Source organism: Strix aluco, chromosome 1, assembly GCF_031877795.1.
Source record: "Strix aluco isolate bStrAlu1 chromosome 1, bStrAlu1.hap1, whole genome shotgun sequence".
Lineage (NCBI taxonomy): Eukaryota > Metazoa > Chordata > Aves > Strigiformes > Strigidae > Strix > Strix aluco.
The window spans coordinates 136,376,470-136,394,247 of NC_133931.1; the positions used below are offsets into that span (position 1 = coordinate 136,376,470).

At 40.0% G+C, this 17,778-nt stretch overlaps 1 protein-coding gene across 2 annotated transcripts in view; it reads left to right on the forward strand.

The window, feature by feature from the left end:
* The window catches only part of BZW2 (basic leucine zipper and W2 domains 2), a 60,819-nt gene extending 43,095 nt beyond the window's left edge, over positions 1-17,724 (forward strand). For both annotated transcript variants that reach the window (XM_074836774.1, XM_074836765.1), the window contains exons 7-12: positions 1,270-1,379; positions 3,239-3,409; positions 3,869-4,015; positions 8,203-8,341; positions 15,494-15,616; positions 17,268-17,724. In XM_074836774.1, the coding sequence (XP_074692875.1) occupies positions 1,270-1,379; positions 3,239-3,409; positions 3,869-4,015; positions 8,203-8,341; positions 15,494-15,616; positions 17,268-17,296 (719 nt within the window). In that variant the 3' untranslated portion in view covers positions 17,297-17,724. The remainder of the gene's footprint in view (positions 1-1,269; positions 1,380-3,238; positions 3,410-3,868; positions 4,016-8,202; positions 8,342-15,493; positions 15,617-17,267) is intronic.
* Positions 17,725-17,778: the final 54 nt, after the last annotated feature.

Sequence of the window (17,778 nt, forward strand, 5' to 3'; positions counted from 1 at the left end):
TTGCTGCATCATGCCGGTTTCACTTGGAACCTGCTGTACGACATCTAAAACAAACTCAAAGTAGTATTTGTAGGCCTTTCTTGGCGTGACATTGTGCATCCATGGTTCCATATAGTATTTCTCTAAGGATCGTGTCTTACGACTAAGCTCTTGAAATAAGGTTGCCAAAACTGTCATAACAGCCAAGATCTGTAATGAATGTTAATGAAGTTACACTGCTCTGGGAATAATCTTTTCTGTTCTTGTTTGATGACTCATTTAGTCAATGTATCCTAGAAATGAGAGGAATGGATATCTATCTATAAAGTGGCTAAGAATGATGAAGCTACTTCCTACCAGTAGGTCCCATCTAGCTCTCAGAGCTTCAGGACTGTTTGGAGGTGAAACAGAAAATTGTATTGACCATTGTTATTATCATCACAGTCAATCCCACTGTAAATGTTAATATGAGTGTAGTACAGAGAAGTATAACTGGTCTACGGGGGATCTTCCTCAAGGATGAGCTGTTTCTCCATCTCTGAGACGTTTCAGCTTCCTTCAGCTCCCTGCACTTGCCACTCGCAGCTGAGAAGCCGCAGCAGGGCCATGGTGCTGCTGCTCTAGGAACACATGCCAGAGGGAAACAGGAGGTGTCAGGCTAACGGTTTATTAGCTTCCCTGGGAAAGCTACAGCTAGTGAAGGTAGAGTTTGTTTGATTTAATGCACAACAATACTAAGTTGTGCCTTGAGGAAGGAATTTTCCCACTTAAAACAGTATTTGTGCCTGGTCCTACCAGCTACTAAATGCCTCCTAGGAGGATGGGGTTCAATCCGTTACCTCAAAGTTGCAAAGTTCTTTAACCCTATTCCAGGACTTGCTAAAAAGCTCTTTGAAGATATGTTTTTTCAGTTCTTATTTCTGACTACCCTTTATTATTTTGTGCCCTCATTTCCTAACTGATTTAACGCATAATTTTTTCTTTTGCATTGGACTTGGTCTGTAAATTGGGGAGGTAGGAAAAATAATTGAAAAAAAAATCATTTAACAATTGGATGGAGATGGGCAATACAGAATGAAAGGATTTTCAAACAATCTAGCATACTTCTGAAAATTAATACTGCATTAAAGGAAAAAATGACCATTTCAGCTCTACATGTTTGGTCCCGTTGTCATAAATGTATTTTCATTCCGTATTCTTGTAACCATTTTGTAACCTTGTAATTCCTACAGCCATCTCTAATTCATGTTGAAAATTGCTGAAGCATGTTTTGTCTTTTTTCTGAAACAGGGATTGCAGCTTCTTTCGCTGTAAAGCTTTTTAAAGCATGGATGGCAGAGAAAGATGCCAATTCTGTTACCTCTGCTTTAAGAAAAGCCAACCTTGATAAGAGATTGCTAGTAAGTACAATATATTTTCAATATTCCTTATGTGTCCTTGGGAAAGAGAAGAAAATAAAATGCAGATGGTAGTTTGCTGTAAGCATGTTAACTCCCCCTCAGACTCTCTCAGCATTTTTTAAATATTTTGAATCACAGCAATATTGTTATGGCTGTAGCATTGATACAGGTTCATGAATATTAAATATCACATGTTTTTACATTCTGTCTCTATTTTTCCTGTAGTTAAATGCCTTCTGAAAGACTGTATATATGGGGTTGGGAATTAATTAAATGGTTTTTTTTCTAACCACTGCTAACAAAACATACACCACCAGCAACTGTGCTAGAGGATTTCTATTTTTTTGAAATGTGTTTTACTTTTGTAAATAATAAATAAATTATAAAGGGTTATGATTAGAATATAACTTTCTAAAGCGACAGTGTTTAAATAGTGTAGTGAAAGCACAGTAAGGTAATTTTCTGCAGCAGTAGCCATCTGGGTAGCATAAATGGTCCTGCAGTGATGACAGCAGACCTAGCAGGAGCAATGCAGGAAGGCTTTCAGCTTTTGGACTCAAAACCTGTGACCTGAGGTATTTAGAGTATATATGAATATGATGCAATGACATGTGCCTTTCTCTCCCAGTGTCTTTCTGAAGATCAATAGGGTTTTTATAATCCTCAAAAAGATTGCTGCTGCGATAATCCAATCAAATGCACTACATCGTATGTAGCACTGCCTGGAGAATTTCAGCGGTATTTCCTGTTTCTACCTCAATAATCTATGATTAGGCAAGAATCTTTCAAAAGTGAAGCAACATCCCACACCCCTTCATCTCTTCAATTTGTATTTGATTTTAAGAGTCCAAGTCATAAATAATTTGCCATAAAGCTGGGAAATGGGCTAATTACACTTTTCATTAAGAGAGGGGGAAAAAGCAAATTGCATCTTACTTCTATTTCAGACTTGACTGACTTAAGCTTTCAGCTGTTGGCTCTCATTATGCTGCTATATTAAAGAACTATAAAGTATCACATGATGTTGCCTAGCATAGATGCTTTCATGATAGTTTCTTCCTAATCTCATTTTCAGTAAGTAAACAGATTGAAGGTCTCTAACTTCTTTGTAAAAAAACTGCTATCTATCCCATAAACCATTGTTAGACATCAAGAATTGGATGTTAAGCAAATGCCATTGAATCCTTGCCAATATGGGGCATTTGCTATAGCAATTTTTAAGAATAATTTTAACTATTTTAAGTAGCTGGACTTCCATATATCATAGATTGACAGTGTCTTTGAATTAGAAATGCCTGCAGGAGTTAATGTTAACAGTACGTAGTGGATTTTGTGACTTTTTGTTAAATGACACGTTAGTGGTAATCATTGCTCAGCAGAGTGGTGACGTCCGGCCAGGGTGCCTGGGCCATATATTTATTGCAAAGTGTATTTTTCATAAGAGTTGAATGTGTGGATGCAATGGTAGGGCATGGTAAATGTGCTTTGCGTATAATGGCTTTACCATCTATTCCTTTGTACTTTCCCTACAAGATTCTTGGAATCTGCAAAAGGTATAGTTTCTCTGAGGACTGTTTTGAGAGACATCTTAAGCTGACAGCTATTCATAAGTAAATGTAATTCATGTGGAGAGGATGTTAGGTTTTTTTTTGTGTAATTGACCATCATTTTTCCCTTCACTATAATGAAACACAACATGATGAATTAAAATGTTGACTTTTCCAGTGCTAATACAAGCACTGACTTCTAATAGCAGTATCAGGTGATTCCCCCTTTTCATCCTTCAAAAACGTTCCTTCCATTCTGTCAAGCGTCATAGTTGGTTATTTATTTAACAGAGAGCATTCCTGTCTTTTTAGGAACTATTTCCAGCCAACCGGCAGAATGTGGACCATTTTGCTAAGTATTTTACTGAAGCAGGTCTAAAAGAGCTCTCAGATTTCCTTAGAGTTCAGCAGTCACTGGGAACTCGTAAAGAACTTCAAAAAGAGCTACAAGAACGTCTCTCTCAGGAATGCCCGATTAAAGAGGTAGTGGTTTTTTATAACTTCTGTTTATATAATAATAGTCAAGGACTTAAATCAAGAATAGGTACAGAGGAACAGATACGAGCACCTCATAGATTTCCTCTGTTTTTCTTTAAATTATTTTAATTTGTTCATCAGCTTACTCTGTGCTTAAGACTAAAGCAACAGACCATCCTCTGGATTGCAAGTGCAACTGACTATGGGGTTTGGGGGTTTCTGTTCAGTTATACTTATCAGAATGTATTTCATTTAACTGCATTAACTGTTAGGTTGGAGGGGAGGGACAAAACTTGTAGTTAAGTAATAATAATGTTGCTAAATAAAAACATGTGAAATGCTTCCTTTTTATTACTCTTGTTCTCATCTTACTACTTCTATACCATGGTGTTATTTGTAAATGACTGCAAGTATTCTGGTTGTTTGGAAATGTTGCTTAAGACAGCAGTTTATTTCCTGCTCCAGGTAGTGCTTTATGTAAAAGAGGAAATGAAAAGAAATGAGCTGCCAGAGCCGGCAGTGATTGGTCTCCTGTGGACCTGTGTCATGAACGCTGTGGAATGGAACAAGAAGGAAGAGCTGGTTGCAGAGCAAGCCCTCAAACATCTAAAGGTGCGTGCATGGGTGAAGAGGGGAAGAGCTGCTGTGGATGAACAGAGTACATTCTACAGCTGTCAAGTTTACCTGTTTAAATCCAGGAGATTTAGAGTTTTGGGGGCTGGCACTGAACACACCAAGCGCTGTGTATAGTCCCTTCTCCTTTAGTCAAATGAATACAAAGTTGAGGTAGTTGAGGCTGTTGAATACCCTGAGACATACAGTGCAGAGAGCCGGAGCAAACTGAGGTGGTTGCAGCCTTGAGCACCTCTGCTTTGTGCTTTCTCAGTGTGCCAGATCCTGAGAGGCTCCGTGCCTTGGGGACAATGCTAAGCAAATGCTGAGACTCAGCTCCGCTCAGACCTGACTAGTAAGCCTGCAGGAACTGCCTTTGCAGTGTCTTTGCCAGAAGCAAAGAAGTTTTGGGAGCATGGTGAGGCAGCACCTGTGCTGGCTTTCCGCAGAGTTGGTTAGATCCAGGCAGGACTGCTGAGCTCAGAATCTGTGAAATGGTTGTTGCCAATATTGACTGTGGGAGCTGGATACTCAGTGACTTGTCAACTAATAAGCCGGGAGCTGGCTTGAGAGCATGTGCATTGTACAGTGTGGTTACTCTCTGATCCAGGTACTGTCCTTGTGGATGGGAGAACTGAACGCATAGAAAGACAGGCTGTAGTTTCCTAAGTGATGACAGATTGCAGTATCACAGCTGCACATTGGTACAAAAAACTCTTATGACCTTGGAGTGGAAGAAAACCCCTCAAAACCTAAAACCAGTGCAGAGGCATCAGTCACTGCTGTGGTTGATATTCCTCATCTAAGTCTGAAGGAATTGTGCAGTGCAATACACTTGAAATGAGAACAGAGGCAGAGAGACTTTTCAGCAGAATTAGTCCTTTTAAGCTGGTAAACTGTGAGCAAGAGAATACTCCCTTACAGCCAGGGCTGCAAAGATTTGCCCTAGGACAAAAACAGTTTGTACTTTATTCTTTATGGTAAAATGGATCTTAAGCTTGATCTGATTTCCTTTCTTCTTCATATTGGATGCCTCTCCATACTTGGAGTTGCCATGTTGGTTTAGCTCCTGCTACTGCTGTCCTTTCATCTGAATTTGGTTTCCCAATCAGTCATCCTAGAAATGTAGTCCCTTGGGATCTTGTGTAGTCTTTGATGGTAAAATTGGATGCCTTCAAGTCTTCTCAAGTGACCCAGATATCAGTAGAAAGATGAGATGGTTTCCAGAAGGAGAGACATTGTTTTTCTTGTTCTTTTGATGTAAAAATCGATCATATCTCTTTGAGTCATAAGAGTATCCATTGAGATTTATTGTCCAGTACTGCAGGGCAGATTAACAAACACTTTTTGGAATATCTGAACATTGAAAAAAGAGAAACATAGCTGGCTTTGTACAAATACTGTTCACTGGATGCTAAGCCCTGAGCATCTCACTGACCCAAGCCATCAGCTCTGTATGTAACCCCACTAAATTACGTAAGGCATCTTGTCTATGTCATAGGCATCTTTCTAGCCTCTTTCATACATCCACTGTATGAAAACAGAAGACAAATTTGTATGGGGTATTTACTATTTGCAGGTAAGATTTTAACAAAAGCAGTAGAAATAGAAATTTAGACTTTGCCAGCTACTTCTTTACATTTCTGTGTTCAAAAAGGAACAGCATTTGTTTCACATCCTTCCTCTATGATAGGTAGAAACAGATCTTGGATTCCTCTCTATGGTCTGTCAGCTGACCCAATGTGTGAGCCAACTCCAGAAATCAGGTCAGCGCCGTTAGAGTGACCCAGAGCCTTGTTCCTGTTCCCTCCTGTGTGTCGACATGTAGTTGTTTTGCCCTGGTGGCGTGAGTCAGGATGCGTATAAATACATACTTGACATGGGACATGCGAGGTGGTGGGATTTATTCTTGTATGGCTGTACCTTATGCATAACTTTCACAAGGCACAGTTCCCAAAGCTTTGACATCTGGGTACCAGTCTCGAATTTATTAGATTTCTTTTAATAAGCTGTATATGAGGGACCCCTGAAAAGATGTGTCAAAGCACAGAACACTGACCTAGTTTACCATTCTTAACAAGCCATACTGGATGGGTGGCTTCCTAATGGAGGTGGTGGGCAGCCATGAACCAGTAAATGCCACGTGTGCCATCCGCATGGCAGGACTACCAGGAGCTGAACTCAGGAGGAGACAGGGCAACCCTGAATCTTAACAGGATAAGCTCTTCATCGTCCCAGTAACCTCATTATGACACCGGAGGCTTAGCCCATAGGCCACCTCCAGTGCAGAGAAGAGACATTCCCCATGGGTGGGGAGAATCTTCCAGACAGTTTGCACTGCAGGTAAGGCTGTGGTGTGAGCTTCATGACACTGCAGCTGCTGACCTGCTGCTACCTAACCCGAGGCAAAAGGAAAATAATGCCTCTTAGCTCAGCCAGCAATGAGAAGAAGCTAATTTTATGGTTCCTTAAGCAGTTGGACACTTTTGAAACTTATAATTGTGAGTCTGTACCAGGAGTGAGAGAGGAATGTGAAGGGAGTCAGTCAGATGTGGCAAAATGAAGATATCTTCTAAACTGAAAAGATAGGATTTTTATTATGAATTACTCGACGCTTATAGACAGCAGCACTTCACAAACCTGTGGATGGGAGAGGGTTCTGCTGAGGCTGTTAAATAAATGATCTGCAATATATATTTCCCTGCCTCCCTGCAACTTGCCTAGATGCCCGCAGGATGCTTCAAGGGCCAAAAGTGGAGAAATAGGGAGTCTTGCTACCCAAAGCCTGCACAAGTTTTGCAGTGCTTTTACCAAAACAGTAACGTTGTTTCTAAAGATGTGGCTGTACCTGTCATAAGTGGAAAAACCCAACCTCTGATGTTAGCTACATCTAGTAATTTCTCATAGTTACTTTGAAAGGTAGTTTCTTCCAAAAGTATTGTCTGTCTGCCTAGCTGCTCTTGTTACAGTACAATTTTTTGCTCTCCCTTTCTTCAAATTAATAGTTGATAATTATTTTGCAAAAGGTATTCTGAACCAACCTTTCAAATTTCCATTGTTTTTCATGCATTTTAATATTTTTTTTCCATGGATCATGTTGATTAAAATTCTCAGCATTTAGCCTCTTGTAGAGAAGTCCTGAAGTGTAGGTACTTTTGAAGGTGTCCATCAGTGCTGCTGGTGATGGATGGTTTGTTACCTGACTGCGTCCATCGGCAGCCTTGGTCACACAGACCAGAACTCTGATATCAGGCCATTGCAAATCCAGCTGAAAAATGCCAAACAGAGCATTACTGAAAACGATGAAGAAGAGCTGAGCTGATCAGTGCAAGAACAATTTAAATAGTAACCTTTATATATATTTGGCCAGGGGCTCTGAAGATCAAGGCTAATTTGTCTTCCCTTCAGCTCTGAAAAATGCTCTTAATATTACCATAAATTTAAGATTGTAGTCTTAGTTGGTCTCGTCACAGGCTAACAGGAAAGGAAATTAGAGAGCTATAAATACTGTAGTTTTTAAGAATGAACAGGTTATTGTCCTTTAATGTAATTTTCAATTTTAAGATCTGAACTGAGAGGAAAAAAAATGCATAACGAAAAAGGTTTTGCTTTATCTTTTATTATATTAATAAACTCTGGGAAAAGACAATGAAATGTGCATCTACTATCTTGTCAGAATAACATTAGCAGTTAATACTGTGCTTTAAAAGTTTCTGTTTATCAAAGTAAAGGTTGTCATGACACTGATGGTGATAATGAGAAAAAATAATGACACTTGGTGTCAACTAAAGACTTGTATTTTTATGCACTTCATCCTTTGGATGTCTTGCATTATGAACATCAATACAGCATCACTTCTGAATCAGCAGTATGTGCTACCTTGTGAAATGTACAAACAGCAGTACTCCAAGGCGTGGACTTTATAAATTGGTTTTACAGAATTCAATATCTATAAGTGGTACTGATTTTTAGCTCACAGCATGCAGCACATCTTACAAAAGCTCATGGATATTTATGTATATGCATTTATGTGTTTAAGTAAATGCAGATGGCAAGTAAATAAGTTTTCAGTGAAACAGATTTTCAGGGATGAAATTCGTGATGCATACATTAAAAAAATTCATTTGTTTATTTTTATTTTCAGTATACTGATATGCATTTTATTTTTTACTCTCTCTTCCTTTCAGCAATATGCCCCGCTGCTTGCTGTGTTCAGCACTCAAGGCCAGTCAGAGTTGATTCTTCTCCAGAAGGTGCAGGAGTACTGTTATGACAACATCCATTTCATGAAAGCCTTTCAGAAGATAGTGGTACTCTTTTATAAAGGTAAAAGTCTATGTCCACTGTTATATACTGGGCGTGTATTCTCTATGCCAACCACTCACCTACAATGTAATAGCAAACAGACATTCTCCGGGTATTGCATATGAGAAGGTTGTGTTGAACTCTGAAATACCTTATGCTTTGATAGTTCAAAGGAGCAGGAAAAGCCGAAACAAGCCCTTCTCTCTCTGTTGCGTTTATCCTGTAGTCAAGAAGTGTGAGCAAAATCCAAGCATCAGCCACAGTCTGTTCAAGTGCAGTTTAGTCCTTGTATAAAACCAGTTCTAAGAAGACATTTCTATAAATTTCTGGCAGATTTAAGAAGTAGATTAAAGCTTGAATTTAAGAAACCTTGAAATTGCAGACCCTCTTGGCAGGAAGATTTTTCAGGTTTGTTTTTTTTTTTTGTACTCCCTCCCTGCCAGAAAGAGCTTTCCTTATTCTTCTTTCCCTTTTCCTTTCCCTTCCAGTTTCTTGCAGGTGCCATAGTTTGAGGGATTTAAAATTTTATTGTGAAGTTGATTTCTTTGAAAGTTTATTCTGGTCAGGTTGTCATAGAGACTAATGGTCTTGCACTGCATGTGATGGGTGGCTGCCAAACAGTTTGTTCTGACATTCTTGCTATAAGTAGTTGAAGGAGAAAAATCAGGAGTAGAAACCCAATATTGATCTTTGTTCACCCTGATGGCCAGGTACATGTTCAAGGCAAATGATTTCAGACTTAAAATAATTTCATGGCTTCAGAGGCAGAAGTGAGTCATGTGGATTTATTTCCATCCTTGTGTCAGTATAGCATGGCCTCAATGATCAAATGAAAAAATAACACACCTTGTCCCTCTGCCCTTGAATACTACAATTTGTAAACAGTATTAATGACTGAGGACAAAGTTGAAGCTGCAGCCTGTAGCAATCACTTTATTCCGTTTTCTTTGGAAAAAAAAAAACTTCATTTCAGACATGGAGAATGGGTATTGTAACTGCAGTGCACTCAGACCATAAGTGATGGTTAAACCAGAAACAGTCTTGTGTAGGATTCCCTCATTACTGCGTTAGCATTCAAGAACAACACTGACATTACAAAGTATTTTCAAAAGAGAAAATAAGTCACTAAACTGTACATTAAACTTAACGTGCTCCAAGAACTCAGTTCCCATCTACTCTGCTCACCGTGTGCTCTTGTTTTGACTTTGGAGAAGTACTTGGGCAGGCTTGTTAGGAAGGGTGAGAAGACTTTAGTCTCAGCACTACAGGTGCCACAATGTTGTTTAGGATTCATGTGATGTCTAGAAGAGTGTTGGGAGCTAATGTACGGCCTGTCAGTGGAAGCTGTGAGTTCAGTGTGTCCAGCATGTGCAATACTCACTGTGCCCGTATTCCTGCCTAGAATACCTGGGGCAGGTGTGCCAGCGCACCTGCCTCTCTGCCATCTGATGCAGTCATGCGGTGGCACAGCTGCCAGCCCTTCCTGGCCCTGTTTAGGCTGAAGCTGGATCTGCCCTGTTTGCCTACTGGCAACTGCTCGCCTGACCTTACAGCCACTAGCCGTAGGGCCCTTCTCAGTGCTGGACACAGTAAGGGGGTCATCAGCTCCATCTACTTAAGGCAGCTTTGGAGTTAAACAGTGTCCATTAGGTGAGGACGTGCTACTGCATTAACCAGGGAAGATTCTGGGAGCACTAGTCCTCCAATTCCTGTTTGTCCCATGTGTTGTTATCGAGCTTTAACGGCTTATGGCTTTGGCTTGTCCAGAGTCATGCTGCCTGCCTCTACTTAGTTTCAGTGCTGGTAGATCTCACCCTCTCCTTCTTCTCAATTCACACTATCCACTAGAAACAAGCCATCAAATCTTTTTAGAGACATACACTTTATTGTAGATAATTTACTGATGTCGGTCTATCTTCTGTTTCCTAATAGTCAAGAAAAACAGCCCCCAAAAGCTATTACTGGCTATGTTGGTGGTGGGGGAAAAACAGACACCTGTGTTCCCCTTTCTGTTGTGCTTCAGGTGTAATCTGTACAGGATCTAGAGAGGTTTCAGGGTATGAAACTTCTTCTAGTGACAAATAAAGACATCTGAAATATCTGTGGATGGGCAGACAGAAATGCAGCTACCTACCAGCATGAATGTGGACAGTTTATTGCTTATCACTCATGACGGAGTCCTTCCTGGGCATGAAGACAGTCATCAGTGATCATAGGCACCAAGCACCAATCATAGTTTGACAAATACTCTCAACAGCATGTCCAACATCTTACATTTAAATCTTTCCCATATTTCCATCATAAAATAGCCCTTGCATTACTTTTCTGGGAATTACCTGGAAATACTTAAAACATATTAACAGAAACAGTGGGGCTCGTTAGCACCTAGAAGGCCTTGAAAGCCTGTGTTGTTGTGGTTTTTTTATTCTGTCTCTTAAATGAGGAGGAATATCCACTTTTCTTGCAAGGAAAGCTCAAGCCCTGTTTTTCCTTATGTGATAGCAGCTTCTTAACAGCTTGTAGGTATAATCTGCAAAAGCAGTTCTGTAGTCAATAAAGTTTGTTGACATTATTATTACATTTTTGTGTACTTGGTACAGTATAGAGAAAAATAAGCTGTCCAGTTCTGTACTGATCCCTGGCTGTGATGTTGCTTCTCTGGTTATCACTTAAAGTCAGTGCAATTGTAAATCTGCCAGTGGCATTGTGACCAATAATCTAACATTCAGTTGGAGAATAAAAACTACTGAATTCTTGTGAGTGACACCTAATAATTTTGCCAGCCTCCTTGCTAGTTACGCTTGCACTGTAAAATGTATGTTGTTTTTTAGTCCATTCCATGTTGCAGTGTGTCCCTTAACTGTGGATAGAATAAGTATTGTTGTTATTGGATTACATACTATATATCATATTCATTTGCAGAATCTCCTCTTTTAGCTTGTGTCCAACCTGAAAATTTCAAATGTGAAATCTTGATGCTATTGAAATTAATAACCATTCCTTTCATGAGGGTCCTTTGACCCTTTGAACAGCAAACATCCTTAGCAGGCACAAAGCCTCTGTGTACTTTTGCATTAGAATTCAAAGTAATGTTTACAAAATACCAAAAAAAAAAGAATCACAAGTACATGTGAAGTAGTACTCTGGTTTGCAGCAGCATAATTAGGCCTCAGAGGTACTTTTCTACAGTATGGAGATGTTCTAACCAAACGATGCAGACTGTCTTCTCAAATGCTGCAGAAATCCTCCGCTTTATAAGAACAGGATCTTCAAGTTCCACATGATACACAAGTTTTGTTTTTTGATGGAACACAGTTGTCTTTAAATATCTTCGTTATTCAAGTACTTTATTTTGGTACTGGATGGAAAATTTTCCCAGAAAAAGAAAAAATACCATTAAGACCATAAGTGTACTGTGGGTGACATTCCTTGTGTTGAAAGAGCCCTTGCCTTAAGGCTCTGTCCTCCCAACTGAGTTAGCTGCAATAGAGTTGAATACTGTAGATTGATTGACTGTGGTGGCAGCTGACAGCTGACAGGGTGTGCTTTTCCCTTTACTGCCGATGGCTATGCAGTTTGAGTTGAAAGCAGAAATTCATTCAAACTGGGTGATTTAATACAAAGCTGAGACCTGAACTTCAAGTAACTTTTCCAGTTAACCCTGCAGTAAAGACACTGGGGTCTTCAGTCTCCCTGCTCTCCAGCTTCAGCCTTTCATGAGGGATGTCCCTGGAGGCTCTGGCCATGGGTGGTTTGAGTGGCAATTGGCTGCACCTGCAGGAAAACCAGCTCTCTGGGGCTGGCATCACCTGGGACTGCAGTGCAAATGATGTGCACACACCCACAAACCACAGTGTTCAGCTTCAGCTGTTAAAATATATCTATAATCAACTTTAATGAGGAATAACTATATATATACAAAATAAATCATTCCCTTCCTGCTCCCGTTCCCCCCCAGTGTTCCCATTGCTTCAAAGCAACCTAGAGGTATCATTAACTACACCCTGTCCTGCATGATTGTTTAATTGAGCATCTCTGTGCTGACAGGAGAATGTCATCTCTTATGAGCGCTGGAGGCATGAATGTATTACAAATAATACTGCTCAGAAGTGAAAGGAGTTGCAGTTGTCCTTTTTGTAGTTGAATGCATTTTCTTCTCCTCTGTTAGTGTAGGAGGCTTATTGCTATGGAGTGTTATACAGGCAAATTTTTCATCCCCCTAACCTGAGAATGTTTTAATCTTCAAGGCACACAGTGAGATTGCATGCTGCTATTATCAGGTTTGGAGTTTTGGGGCAGGAGAGAGAAGTTCCCCCTTCCTCTTTGGCAAGAAACCCATTGAGCTTACAGTCTGCAAATCCAAAAATTAAACTTAAATCCTATTACTGTTGGACTGAGATATGTACTTACCTCGCAGTGCTTCCTTGTACAGTATCGTAATATGGACTGCAATGCAGCAACAGGCTTCTGCAGCTTTTTCTGTGCAGCAGCTTTGTGTTTTTAAAGTCCACAAAGCCCAAGAGCTAGCTTGAGCCCCGGAAGGGGGTTGCTCTACTCTTTTTTTTATGTTGTTCTTTTTTTTTCGGAAATCTATTCAGATTTTCTTTGCCTGTCCCTAAGGATCATAACACATGTCACACCCTGAGTAATTCTGCAGGTGTAGTTGTGTGAACTTCAGGACTCTGTGGTGAACGTAAGCTTTTTACATTCAGGGATTAAACTGCGGTTTCATGAGAGTCCATGTGAAATATTTTCACGTTTGCTAAATGAAAATCCTGATTTGTTAAATGCTGTAATGCCTTTGAGCTGCTGCTAATGCCTACTGGCAAGTACTTTATGCAGCCTGTTTGAAACCTCTTCCTTAGCTTCAGTGTTTCTGTTGCATGGGAGAAAAGTTCATTGTGGTGGGTTGTGATTTCAGGAAGATACAGCCTTATGTGCCACTTGTACAGTTCATGAAGCACAACTTCATATGTACTGAAAAAAGCACAGAGCCAGTGCAGTTCTGTTTTCCCTGTGTTTCCAGCTTACTGTCAGTTGCAGCAAACTGCAGAACAGGTTTTATTTTGGAAAAGTGTCTGAGAGACAAGGTAACTTCCAGTCACACATACTCACTTAATTCCAAATTTTCAGGAAGACTTGATACGCAGTTACTGTTGGATGTCTTGGGATAGTTTTGATTAAGTTCCAACACATCCCTTGTTGCTTCCATCTGTTTATTATTCAACAGCATATGTGAAATGTGTCTACTCTGTCTCATTTGATCAGATGCTTTAGGGTTTTGGTGTAATTTACTTCAGTTTGCCTTCTTCCCTTCCCCGCCACCTCTGCTATAACCTTTAGGCTGAAGAAGGTGATGGTCAGGACTGGTGCTTCGGCAAGCAGATACCCAATGGGTGGGATGGCACCAAGGAGCTCAAGGAAGCAGTGAAGAACTCAAATGTGTTGATTTTGCAGAGCAAGGGAGGGAAGTTTCTTCAAAGACAAAAAGAATGGAAATTTTAGCGAGATGTAGAAAGCTGTCTTTAGTCTTTTTATAGTACAAATATGGGGGGGGGGTGGGGGGGTGGGGGTGGTTTTTGTGTGTTCTTGCCTCTTGCATTACATAACTGCCAAAATGCCATTGTGGATCCCAGATTTTGCCTCCACAGCCATCAATTACTGAGATATTTGGTTTGGCTGGATCACAGGAGCTTTGTTCCTGGGGGTAGAGGTCTGTTACTAGACCTAAATTTGCATCTGTTGGAAACAATAAGTGTCCTTCCTGTTTATTAGAATTTCTTTATTCTGAATCGTACTCAGCTTCACATTCCATCACTGACAGCTATTTTGTTTTTGATGCTTGACATAAAAATGTTAGCTGTGCTGTCCATCTTGAGCCAGTCCCTTAAAATGGGTGGTCTGAATAGTGACCTTAAAAACTTACTAGCTAAAACCAATATAAAACTTTTAGAAAAAAATGATTGCAAAAAATCCCTACCAGCTGTCTTTTAACTGTTTAGTCAGGAGGTGTTTTATCACTTCAGATTTCTAGAACCATGCACAGTTCTGTGATCCAACAGCAAGAAAAAGCATGGTATTTCTTGCTGTGGTAACTCAGAATCACAGAATACCAGGTTGGAAGGGACCTCAAGGATTATCTGATCCAACCTTTGTTGCCAAAAGCATGGTTTAAACAAGATGGCCCAGCACCCTGTCCAGCTGACTCTTAAGTGTCCAGTGTTGGGGAATCCACCGGTTCCCTGGGGAGATTAATCCAATGACTGTTTGTTCTCATGGTGAACAATTTCCCTCTTGTGTCCAATCAGAATCTCCCCAGGAGTAACTTGACCCATTACTCCTTGTCTTTTCCATGTGACTCCTTGTAAAATGGGAGTCTCCATCTTCTTTGTAGCCACCCTTTAAATACTGGAATATGGTGATGAGGTCTCCCCTAAGCCTTCTCTTCTCAAGGCTGAACAAACCCAGTTCTCTCAGCAGTTCCTCATGGGGTAGGCTTCCCAGTCCTTTGATCATCTTTGTGGCCCTTCTTTTTAGTGTAGCAGGGACCAGAACTGAACACAGTATTCCAGGTGTGGCCTGACAAGCACTGAGTAGAGTGGGATAATGACTTCTTTATCTCTGCTGGTGATGCCCTTGTTGATGCAGCCCAGCTTCCTGTTGGCTTTCTTTGCCACAGCATCACACTGCTCACTCACATTGAGCTCACTGTCCACCAGGATTCCCAGGTCCCTTACCACACAGCTGCTCCCCAGCCAGGTAGATCCCAGCCTGTGCTGCACTCCTGGATTATGTTTTCCTAGGTGCAAGACCTTACACTTGTCCTTGTTGAACTTCATAAGGCTCTTGTTGGCCAACTTATAAGATGTGCAGACTGATTTTTTTTTTTTTTTTTTGGTCCAACTATCTTACATGGTGAATTTAAAGCAGATGAATAGAGAACTCTACAGAAGCACAGTATTTGGTACTTTTTTTAAGTCTAATACATTACACATTTTATTGCATCTGGAATCTCTTATATGCATCAGATATTCTGTAGTTGTAGCCTAATATAGTTCATGCAAAGCTTGTTCCACTGCAGTCATATTAACTAATCCTTCTTCTCTCATGTTCAAAATCTTCTGACCTCTAAAAAATACATTGATTTTTTACAAACACTGATCTGTATTTCAGCTGATGTTCTGAGTGAAGAAGCTATCCTCAAGTGGTATAAAGAAGCGCATGTTGCTAAAGGCAAAAGTGTTTTTCTTGACCAGATGAAGAAATTTGTGGAGTGGCTGCAAAACGCTGAAGAAGGTACGGGTTCATTTAAAGAACTATAGTAGTCTCTTTGCAAATCAAATTTATTTTTTCAGATTTTAGTTGTACCAAGCATATGAAGTATGCAGACTTAGAATAAAAAACAGCAGACATGACTGCTCCAAATTGTTTCCAGCCATGCCCAAGCCTAACAACGCTTGCTGCTTTTTAATGTTTGTGGTGTCCTTATGAAGTCCTTAAGTCATCAGGTACCACTTGTCTGTAGATGAATTCTTTAAGCTTCTGCAGGGAGGAAGCTGCACTGATGACAGCGTGAAGTACCTTGGTGTTAGCATGCGCAACCTAACAGTTTTCTATATCAGTGCCTTTTCTGCTATTATCATCTGTACTGGTGACATGAGCATAGCATAAGTCTGCCTGTGCCACTGCAGGCTGAAATTGCTTTCAGCTGAGTGATCAGGCTAAGATATGTGGTCTGTATTTACTGCTTTAAAACAGTTACTGAGGAGGGGAACTAGTTTTAGTTCCTAACCTTTTTTTTTCCTCATGTTCTGCATAGGAAATTACTTTGGTTTGTACTGAATAAATAAGTTACCTTTTTTGCCTTGAAAAGGAATTCCGAATCAGTTGGAAAGATCAATCCATGTGTAATAGATAAGGATATAATTATTAGCATTCATTTGCATCCATTTAATTTAATTGATTTTAGAAATTTGGAGGGAATATGCAGTAATGCCAAGGAGCAGATAAGACTTTGCAGCAATTCACATGTGCAGGTAGCAGTATAAAAATGGTAGCTTCTTTCCCACTTGAGACTTTGGACTAGTGAGCTTGGTCTAATAAAGCATTTTTCCCCTTTTACTCTTCTGCTTGTATGCCTTTATGTTGCTCTTTATTTTTGTTCTTTCCTGCATGTCCCCTCTGCCAGATGTTCTTAATTACAAAGTCTAGTACAAATGGAAACAAAATGTTGCTGTAAGAACATGCAGACCATGTTTGCTCTGAGAAATTTGATCTAATGTGTAATATTTGTTGGCAGCAAGCCCTTTCCTGTCAGGTGAACACAGAGAGAAATACAGTATGATGCAAAGTAGCTTTAGGTGACAAAAACTGTTCCTGTTTCTAAATTACTTCTACTTCTCCTGCTTCCACTTTGAAATTACTTTTATCTCATGCTATACAAATCATAAAAAATGTTGTTTGTACAGATTTCATACCTGCTGTATGGTAACACCACATATGCCTTTCTAGAGAGGCTGGATAATGATGATGATTGATAATTGCAGAGCAAATAGTTTACAGGGTGCTTCCTGGATGATAGCAGTACAGCCTACTCATAGAGATTAGAGGAGCGAGCAAATAATGCTGATCCTTTATTCAACTCAGATACAACATTGCATGGCTCTGCAGAGGGGGACCAGAATAATTCATAGTCAAAATTCTAGGAACAGATCTGTAAATTAAGAGCTCCACTGTGGGACGGTAGCAGAGTAGATCTTGGTCTTCTGAAGCTGGGCTTTTCTTTCTGGCTTACTCTGACTAATCTGCCAACCTTTTCTAGGAAGTACTAGGCATGATGAAAATTTTAATTTGAATTTTGGAAGGGTGTCTTGTTATCTTTATAGAACTACTCACATCGCTGTCCTTGTGCAACCTACATGAAGTGTTTTACTTTCTTCTCTTCTAGAGTCGGAGTCTGAAGGGGAGGAGAACTGAGATGGTTCAATAAAGCACAGTCTCAATCTAGGTTAATGCCAAATGCGCTTGGGAATGTCGTCCTGTTCAAGCAAAGAGGCTTTACTTCAGTGTCATACAGAAAACTATAGGCTAGGCTTTCCTTTTGTTTAGAAGAATAAAGGTTTTTAATGGAGCCCTGAGGCATTAGATGCTTTACTTGGGACTCTACCTCTGGCTCATTGTACACTAACTTAGGCAAAGACATTCAGCAAGGAGCCATATAGAAAAAGTGAAATGAAATACTTATGGACTCCTTTTTATTAACGGTCTTTTTCAGGTACTATGGTATATGAACACTCCAATTTCTGTTTATAGAACTGTTTGGTCTGTGTTTGTAGCTCAATATTGGCTTGTGTATGTGATTTGACACCACCACATTTTTTTGAATAAATGGCTTTTATATCTTAGTTTTGTGGTGTTAGCATGTATGTTTTCTAAATTTGCCAAAGTTTTTATGACTC